At 32.5% G+C, this 9,994-nt stretch overlaps 1 protein-coding gene across 2 annotated transcripts; it reads left to right on the top strand.

The window, feature by feature from the left end:
* The first annotated feature begins 1,578 nt into the window (after positions 1–1,578).
* Positions 1,579–6,263, top strand: LOC130950944 (mitogen-activated protein kinase kinase kinase 3-like). Of its 2 annotated transcripts, none has more exons than XM_057879549.1 (17): positions 1,579–1,981; positions 2,090–2,131; positions 2,284–2,352; positions 2,451–2,561; positions 2,686–2,766; positions 2,839–2,916; positions 3,010–3,092; positions 3,244–3,328; positions 3,506–3,606; positions 3,785–3,824; positions 3,960–4,019; positions 4,107–4,147; positions 4,227–4,449; positions 4,537–4,773; positions 4,926–5,251; positions 5,333–5,427; positions 5,960–6,263. In XM_057879549.1, the coding sequence occupies exons 1-17, from the start codon at positions 1,661–1,663 to the stop codon at positions 6,040–6,042; spliced, it is 2,076 nt and encodes a 691-aa protein (XP_057735532.1). In that variant the 5' UTR covers positions 1,579–1,660; the 3' UTR covers positions 6,043–6,263. The 2 variants fall into 2 exon arrangements, with proteins under 2 accessions (XP_057735532.1, XP_057735533.1); XM_057879550.1 differs by having other exon boundaries at positions 1,580–1,981; positions 5,972–6,263.
* Positions 6,264–9,994: the final 3,731 nt, after the last annotated feature.

The following is a 9,994-nucleotide window of genomic DNA, read 5'->3' as shown; positions in this document are numbered from 1 at the left end:
CGTTTTATATTTATAAAAAAAAAACTAATCTTTATCTTCACCAATTCTCTTCTTCACTGTTCTTCTTCTTCTTCAATTTCATAGTAGCAACAAGAACAACATCATTAGAACCAACAAAAATCACAGAGTTAAGAAAACTAACAATTACAAAAAATCACAAAAAAATCAACAACAATTAGAAAAGATCAATTAACCTCAACCTAAATAGCAATAATCACAAAAAACAGCAACAATTACAGAATCAAAAACAACAAAAAATCAACCTTGGCAACTACATTAAAACACAATCACCAGCAACAATAATCATCCAAAATATTAAACAATAATAATTAAATAACTAAAAAAATATAAAAAAAAAACTCACCTTTGTCGTAGATAAGAGAAGAAGAATGCAGAGGGAGACAAAGAGGAGAACAGAGAGCAAACGGCGACAAATAGGGAGGGGCTGTCAGTCGGGACAATGGAGAGCGCCTGGAGCTTACCGTGAGAGATGTGAGAGACATTCTGTTTGTGGCCTGGAGCGCCTGCCTCGTTGTGGAGCTGTTGGTGGGCTTTGGAGTCGCTGGCGAGTGCGGCGGGCTCGAGAGCGATGACGGTGGCGACGGAGGGTTGGGGGTGGTTGACAGAGCACTTGAAAATAGTGGAAAAGTGTGAAATCTGGACGGTGAGATCAGAGAGCACTTGGATCTTGTGGTGGTGCGGAGAAGCAGATTGGGAGCGTGAGAGAAGGGGAAGGGGAAAGAGTAGGTTAGGGAGGGGCGATCGGCGCGGCATCGAAATGAAAGCCGGCGACAAAGAGGGTTAAGGAAAGCTTCTTGTGAGTGAGAGAAGGGGAAGGGGAAAGGGTAGGTTGGAGAAGGGGAAGAGTTGGGGAAGGGGTGGGGCGTGTTTTTATTTTTTTTCTTTTTTTTAATAAACATAAAACTACGTCGTTTTCAATATTTTTTGTTTTTTTGTTTTACTTCTCGAAATGACGTCGTTTTAAGATTCTGACGAACGAAAAATCCCTCAATGACTATTATGAGTCCCAGAGTGAAATTTCAGAAACGAATTTGAGAATTATTAACTTCAAATATTACTTTGAGACTTGAGTGCAATTTCAAAAACTACTTTAAAACTTATCTCCATCCATATTTCATTTCACTTAAAATAAATATCTAATTATCATATTAATTTTTTTTTTTTTTGGATCATACAACACACTCACGCACACTAACCTAACTACCACTGTTAGGATTCGAACTTGGTGTGACTTAGTACGACGAAACACTTTTATGGTTTTACGACTACATTACATGCCTCAGCCAGACAGCCACAGTGAAAGTAGCAATATTTCAAAGATTTTTCTTTCTTCTTATTGGGCTAGATCTTTTTTTATTGGGCCATACGGACTACGACAAGAAGCACTATTCCCGGGAATTGTCACGCTGTCAAATCACTCTCATTGACCCAAAAAAAAAAAAAACAAAGGGAGATTACCGTTAGTATCCAGCAGCATCAAATATCGATTTTGAAAAAACTGACCTTGAATTTTCCGTTTTTTCCCTCTTTCATTTCATAGTTCATATTTTGTGTTGCAGCCACATTTCTCACTCACTCTCACTTCAATCAAATGAACATAATTCTATTCAAATACTTTTACTAATATTCTCTCTCTCAGATGAAGGATTTCTTGGGTTCCGTTCGCCAATCCTTTGTCTTCAGAACTCCACCGCCAGCCACCGCCACCACCGACGAAGATGGACTATTCGCCGGATTCGTCGACCGGATCAGCTCCACCATCCGCAAGTCCCGCGTCGGACTCTTCTCTCAGCCCCGCCTCAAGCATCCCCGTCTTCCTTCGCCGCCGACACCTCCCAAGTGCTCCGACGACGCCCCTCCTTTCCGGTGGCGGAAGGGCGAACTGATCGGCAGCGGCGCCTTCGGTCGAGTGTACATGGGCATGAATCTCGACTCTGGCGAGCTTATTGCTGTCAAACAGGTCACAATTTCTTTCCCTCCTGGTTTTCAATCTGTTTCTGTTAGATGTAAGATTGCGTTTTGTTGCATAATTGTTGACACCATTTTTGGAACTTGTTTGGTAATTCAGGTTTTGATTGCGCCTGGTTGTGCTTCAAAGAAGAATACTCAAGTAAGGATTTAGAGGATTTCGTATTACTGTGTGAGACTTTACCAATTTTTGCTTTTGAATTAGTGATAATATAATTACTTGCTGTTATGAACAACGCTGACATTCTGTTAAGCTAAGCTAAGCTGGCAACGCTATTTCCCCTTTTATATCAGGCTAATAATATTCGGGAGCTTGAAGAAGAAGTGAAGCTTCTCAAGAATCTTAAGCATCCAAACATTGTTGTGAGTGTAATCTTATTATTATAGTGATGCTGAATGCCAATTGTGGTGCCTAATTTGGTATTAATGAAAGGAAAAGTTGTCTTTGTTGTTTATTGTAGAGATACTTGGGAACCGCTAGAGAGGAGGATTCCTTAAATATTCTACTGGAGTTTGTTCCCGGTGGGTCTATCTCTTCGCTCCTTGGGAAATTTGGATCATTCCCTGAGCCAGTAAGTGATTGTTTCTTATGAAATTCATAAAATCTTAAATGGATTGAAACTTGTAATTTGGATCCTTCCCTGAATCAGTAAGTGGTTATTGTATATATTTGTTTATTTATTTATATAAATGCAGGTTATCAAAATGTATACAAAACAGCTTCTACTGGGCCTTGAATACCTTCATGATAACGGGATTATTCACAGAGATATTAAGGTACTTTGCTTTTACTATTAAAAGGCTTTCTCTTTATCTGCTTCTACTCAAAGTGTTGTTTGTTCGATATAGGGTGCAAACATTCTAGTTGATAACAAAGGGTGCATCAAACTAGCGGACTTCGGTGCATCGAAGAAAGTTGTTGAACTGGTAATATAACATTCTTCACATTATTAATATTGTTCTTACAAGCTTCTCGTGTACTTCGTGACAATGACTTCCGAAGTTTGTGAATTAATATAGGCAACTATAAATGGTACGAAGTCAATAAAGGGTACGCCGCATTGGATGTCTCCTGAAGTCATTTTACAGACAGGACATACAATGTAAGGTTCATTTATCAGTAATAATGCTATCAAAATGATCATATACTTACCTAAAATTATAGGAATATGAGAAATAGGATACACTTATGACGTAACATTTTAACAAGAAACAATATATTGTTTGGGATTCTTCTAACTTGTGGATTTTTAGCTCTACTGACATATGGAGTGTTGCATGCACTGTGATAGAGATGGCCACAGGGAAACCTCCATGGAGTCAACAGTATCCTCAGGAGGTATGTAATTCAACTCTCACCACCAAGCGTACTAATATAGTCTTTGTAAATTAAATAGATAAAAGCGAACCGGACCTTAGACCCTTAATGGACCATCCGTCCTATTTCCATTCCACAAGTTGGTCCTCTTGACTTTATTCATTGTTATTACATAGCTCAGATTTCTCTTGCTTTCAGGCTTCTGCTCTTTACTACATTGGGACAACTAAATCTCATCCACCCATACCTGAATATCTGTCTGCCGAGGCACAGGACTTTTTGCTGAAATGCTTCCACAAGTACATACATATAATGCTTTTACATATCAAGTTTTATCATACCCTGTGTTTTATGCTGACTGCATTTGTTTTACAAAAGTCCAGTGATACAGTTTGACATTTAGCTATTTAGCTGGACAGTGTTAATATATAGTATCAGATGATGTTTTAATCACTACTGATCAAATTTTCGTTGCAGGGAACCAGATCTGAGGCCTTCTGCATCAGACTTGCTACTGGTAATTTGCACATTTTTCTCTCCTTCAGCTAACTTATCTTCAATTATGATTGCATTCACTCAAATTTGTTTGCATTTAACATAACTTGTCCTTCATAACCAATATAGTAATTCTGTCGAAGTCCATTATCTGCAGCATCCTTTCATCTCCTGCAATTACCGCGAGTCTCGTTCGATGTTATGCAGTTCAATCAGGGTTAGTTTACCTGCTGTGAACTTATATGTATACAATGTTTACACCATAATTTTTTTTTTAATTCACTGTTAACATCTCCAACTTCAGGACTCTTGCAATGCAACACATGAGAAGAAACCTAGAGACTTGTAAGTATATCATCTGTTGTTTGTGGCAAACTTCTCTCAGATATAAAGCGTTAACTAGGATACCATACTGGTTCTGCAGTTTGGATTCTGTTCGGGGATCAACCTGCACAGGCGTGAAGGATGTCTGTCAACTGGATAGCATAAGACTCTCAACTATGTGTTCTGAAAATTTTCTAAAGGCAGATTGCTACCAGAGAGCTGACAGCAATGATGATGACATATGTCAGATAGCTGATGAAGATGATTTTTTAGTTGACACATCAGTAAAACCAAAATCTCTATCTACTTCTGAAGATATAAAGGTGCTGAGTTAGTTCTTCATTTGTCTGCTTTATTTGATGTTTCATGATTAGTTCTTAAATAGTTTGCTGATATGTTGGCTGGAATAGAGTTTCAATCCAATGTGTGAACCTGTGGATGACTGGCCTTGCAAGTTTGATGAAGATCTAAATTTAAAGGAAAGCAGAATGAACTTGTCTCCAGCTCAAGCTGTTAGTGAAATTATGACAGGTGCTGAACCATATTCTGACGTGAAGGATAAATTCTCATTTTCATGTGAGCATTTAGGAGATGAAGATGATGATGAAGTTACTGAGTCCAAAATTAAAGCCTTCCTGGATGAGAAGGTTCTATTTTGCTACAATTATCATTTATTTGTTTACTTTCATTGTAGTTATACTAAGTAGTTATTTCTTTTAATTTTTATCTGCCTTTCCTCTATAAAACTGACCTGGTTAGAATTTAAAATATTGTTTTCCTCTTGAATAAATTGCATCAGGCCTTTGAACTGAAGAAACTCCAAACACCTCTTTTTGAAGAATTCCTTAGTGTTTCAAATGCAGCCATTGCACCTATTGCAATTGTACCAAGTAATGATGTTTCGAAAATCCCAAATGCAACATCACAGGGTAGATCTCCTAGTCATGCTAGGAGACGATTGTCAATGGCTGGTAGTGCCAGTGTTTCAAGCAGTAAGAGTCATAACAAATATCAACCACAGCTTGGTGGTGCACCGATTCAACCTTTGCAGGAAATCCAGCCTTCTGATCTTAACGAATCAAAGGAGACTCTTCATGAAGCTCAGCCAGGTTCATTCAGTGTCAGGTATGTATCAGGATTGATAGTAGCACCTTATTTAATCTACCTCCCCCCAAACTTGTATACTCAAAATGTTTTTGCCTGTAGGGCGAACTTCTCTGAGAGACAAAGAAAATGGAAAGAAGAACTTGTTAAAAGAAAATGGAAAGAAGATCTTTTTAAAGAGATGGACTTTAAGCGAGGTAAGTTCTCTTTCTTTGTTTCTTTATTTCTTTATTTTTTTCAGCATTAAAAAATGCAACATGCTTATTTGATGCAGTTATGATAACTTGTTTATTTTGTATGTTTTTATCGTTTCGTATATTCATTGTAGCCTTGGGGGATGCAAATATTAATGCAAGCAAGATATACGGTAGAAGATGGAACTTGAAAAACTATCTTGATCACTAAGCAAATATTAGGGCAGGCATTGACTTCTGAAAATTGGACGTGTCCCTAAGGAAAATCTCATTGAGAATTTGATGATTCCTAGTCCTAGATGTTGCATGATTGGGAGTTACTCATGCAACCTCTCTTGAGCATTTATTCTCTTTAGGGTCAAACTACAAAATTTTTACTTTAACTTTACACTTCTAGTAGATAGAAAATGAATCTTCTGGACTTGTGTAGAGTGAACCAGTTACTTAGGAAGTATATGCATCCTTCATTCTTTGTTTTTTAAACAGCATTGTAGTTACATCCTCTTTACTTCAGCATATAATATTTTCTGGAAAGTTTATATTGCAGAGATTTGGCGTAAGGCAGGATTAGGAGGGAAGATAATTTCACCGAAGGATTGCGAGTTTTATGGAGACTGAATGTTGTTCTTCATTATTGTCTTCTCCAGCAGTCAGGCTAATAATTTTTTTTCCATCTGACATTTTCCAAACGGGAGAAGGAGAAACTGTCTTTTTTCCTTCAGCATTACAATTTCACTCCTTTCAAATATTTTGTCAAATTCCATGTAACATTTACGAGATATGCATATAATGTAATGTATGTACTGAGATGCGTATCAAATATCATCATTTTAATAGAAAGAATCAAGTAAATTTAATCTGCTTATTCACATGTACTAGTCTTTCAATCTGAATATTTGGGGTTTTTGGAAATATAGGCTGCCAAAAAAAAAAGATCATCAACTGAACCTTGTTTTGAGAAATTAATTTGCTAATTGTCATAATCAAATTCTTTGTGATATGACAATGTAATCAAAATTATATCTTTGACTACGTACATGTCAGACAAAGGAATGTCATGCCATTAGAATCAAATTTGGATTTTAGGCAATTATTGATTCATTGAAGTCCAACTTAGCTGCATTCATGCATATGTGGACTGCCCAAATGTCGCTTTTCTATTTATCTTATTTAAACCATTGTTTCAGGCAAAAACTAGATTATGATTTTTGAGGAAAGACAAAAATTAAGATAATAATAATAATAAATGAGAACCTTCCCGACACCGAAGATAGCATATGTTTTCATGTTTATTACGACGGAATTAAAAAAACGATGATAATGTGCTACATACTTGTTTTCTTCTTTTCTTTTCTTTTCTTGGTCATTTTGTGCTACACACTTTGACAACACAAATATAAAGATGGTCAAAGGAGCTGTATTTGTATATTGTGTAGAATTGATTAATGTGGGCGACGAAGGTGCAAAGAATTGTTTGAATTAGCCTCATGTTAATTGAGGGTTACCCTTTATTTTCCAATGGTGCTTCCCAAATTAAGCACAATTTAAGACTATTGGACCCTGCTTGTCTTAATTTACCATGTAAAAATATCACAAAAAATATCCAAATAAATTCTTTTTGTTCCCCATAATGGACAAGATCCCTTGGAATTTGGATCCTTAATCTCTATTTATATTAGATTTGTTTAAGTACAAAATATAACCAAAAAAATGGATTTTTGTTGTCTCATACCGTTTAATCATATACTGCTTGATTAAAGATTCAACATTTCCCCAAACCATAATGAAAAAATTAATAATTGAAGAACATATATAGCCAAAACTAAGGGAATTTGGACTTGTGATAAAATTATTAATTTTAAAAATTTAAATTAATATAAAAATAATATTAATAATTATATCTCTAATTGATCGATCATAATTTAGAAGGGTAAGAATGGACCAAAGTGAATGAAAAAGAGGTTTAATTTGTGGTGAGTGGGCCCAAGTGGGGTTTGTCCTTTTCATTCTCCATTCTGAAAATATAATTAAAAAAAGATTGATAAATTTGCATGACTGCCAAGTGCGAAAGACGTGTAATGATTCTCATGAATATACTCTTGCTAGCCTCCGCTTGCTTTCATGGCAAAAAATATCTACATTTCACTTTACTACATATACGTTCTTGCTCCATATATAATCCTATGAATAATGATATTTCAGACTTAAAAGTAGAAGAAAGAAAGATAATTGTACTTATAAATTTCATTGTCCGGCACACCCACGAAAATTATTTGTGAGCTTTATCTTCAAAAATATATCATATACTTTTGCCCAAAAGCTATCTTTTCTTGGATAATAAGTTAGAAAAGAAAAAAAAATGTGTATTCCTTTTATTTTGTATATATCAATTCATTTACATATTATTATTTTGAGAAAAAAACCTTAAATGACCTAACAATTATTTTAAAAAATAACGAGATTTTCAACAAATATTATTTTTTTGACTTTTAATTTTTAAAGATAATAAAATTTTTAAACAAAAAATAATTTTTTTAATTTTTTATTTTTATTTTTATGATCTTTATTTTTATGAGATAAATTAATTTATTTTTTAATATTTTTTATATTAACGAAATAAATTTATATTGCATGTTAAACTGTTAATTTGACAATTTATTGAGGGAGTCAATTAGGATTGATGAAATTTTTTTGGGGAGTCTCGTTGTGTTTTGTGTAATTGTTAGAATCGTTCAAGTTCTTTTTGTTAATATTTTTTATTTTTTTAAATATATTAACTAAATTTATGATGTAAAACTGAAAATATTAGTGTTACTTATAAAAATTAAATAGAGGATATATTAATAATTAACGTATCACATAAGTATATTTTAAAGAAAGATTATTAATATATAATTAATTTATCTCACAATATTAAAAAATAAAAACTGAAATAAATATTTTTTTGTTGAGATCTCGTAATCTTTTAAAAAAATTATTAAGAATTGAAATAAATATTCACTCTATTATTTTTTTTTATGGGATATGTAACATCTTGATCCATGTGATGAATTTCATATTTTATCAATAATAAAATATAATTAATTTAGTAACTGAAATAGTAGAATAAATATGAATAACACATCCTAAAAATGTATATTCAAATCTCATTTTTATGTGATGAATTTCATATTTTATCAATAATAAAATATAATTAATTTAGTAACTGAAATAGTAGAATAAATATGAATAACACATCCTAAAAATGTATATTCAAATATCATTTTTATAGAATTTAATTTTCTTGTATTAATAATTTAAAATAATTTTATCACGTTATTAAAAATAACCATAAAATTCACTACTTAAAAAATATCTAAATACATAAATTTAATTGAATAATATTATAAAATTCTTCATATGGTACATGAGTTCTTTAAAACTAAACTCATCAATTTATACAATCTTAAAAAGAAAAATTATTGTTAGGGAAAGGACAAGCACAGTAACAAAATCTCAAAAAGAATATATATGACATTCTTGTATTATTGAACAGCAATGGTTGTGATTGAAAGTTGTGTACATGTGAGTTTTTGTCCTCTTCAGTAAGCTAAGGTTTTTGGTGGACTAATAATAATAGATTTGAAGTATATTCTCCAAAACAGGCTGTGGTCCAGTTGCTTATTAGCTTGTACGTGGAAGGATCAAAATCATCCACAATTCTCTCTATAGTATATCCACAATCAAAAGGAACATTATATTATTATTATTATTGTATTAATTAGTAGTAATTAAGAATCGGACTACACAGGCTATAGTTAGTGACAACGATATAGCAAAGCGCCCCATGCATAGGTATAAACATGTGTGTGTAAATGCATGCGTGTATTGCTTTCTCTTAATAAACAAAATATCATCAAATTACAAATAGGTTTGTTAGTGCAGCGTCACACTCATATAGCTCCATGCTTATCCATTTTTTTTTTATTTTTTTGTGAAAAACAGAAAAGGGGGACTTATAAATTTATGCCAGACAAATTTAAAGAATCATAGCCCTTTTCCTTTTGGAGCAAAACTACTTTTGTTTTCGGAACTTTGTAATAATAATAATAATAATAATAATAATAATAATAATAATAATAATAATTGTTTGTTTTGATGTTTTCTTTCTTATTATGTATACGTTTTTAGAAAAAGCATAGAGAATTAATTTTTAATAAATTAATAATAATTAATTTTTTAAACTGTAAAAAGTCTTTTTTTTTTATTTCAAATTTAAAATTTAGATTTTTAAATTTAAAAATTTAAAATAAAAATATTTCTTTAAAAATTAACTGATCTATTCTATTATATAAAAATCGGATGTCTGCACTTAATGATAGAGCTAATGTGGCATGCTCCGAAGAGTGTTTCCTAATTTAATTGTTTTAACTCATTCAATACAATTTATTACCATGACTTAATTATATCAGCTAATTGATTTGATTAGATAATTAATATAATTCATTATAATTAATATAATTCATATTATTTATTATAATTTATATTACTTAATTAATTATACTATATTAATTATAATTCGTTATATTAG

The sequence above is a fragment of the Arachis stenosperma genome, chromosome 9 (genome assembly GCF_014773155.1).
Source record: "Arachis stenosperma cultivar V10309 chromosome 9, arast.V10309.gnm1.PFL2, whole genome shotgun sequence".
Classification (NCBI taxonomy): domain Eukaryota; kingdom Viridiplantae; phylum Streptophyta; class Magnoliopsida; order Fabales; family Fabaceae; genus Arachis; species Arachis stenosperma.
This window is presented reverse-complemented; position numbering and strand designations above follow the sequence as displayed.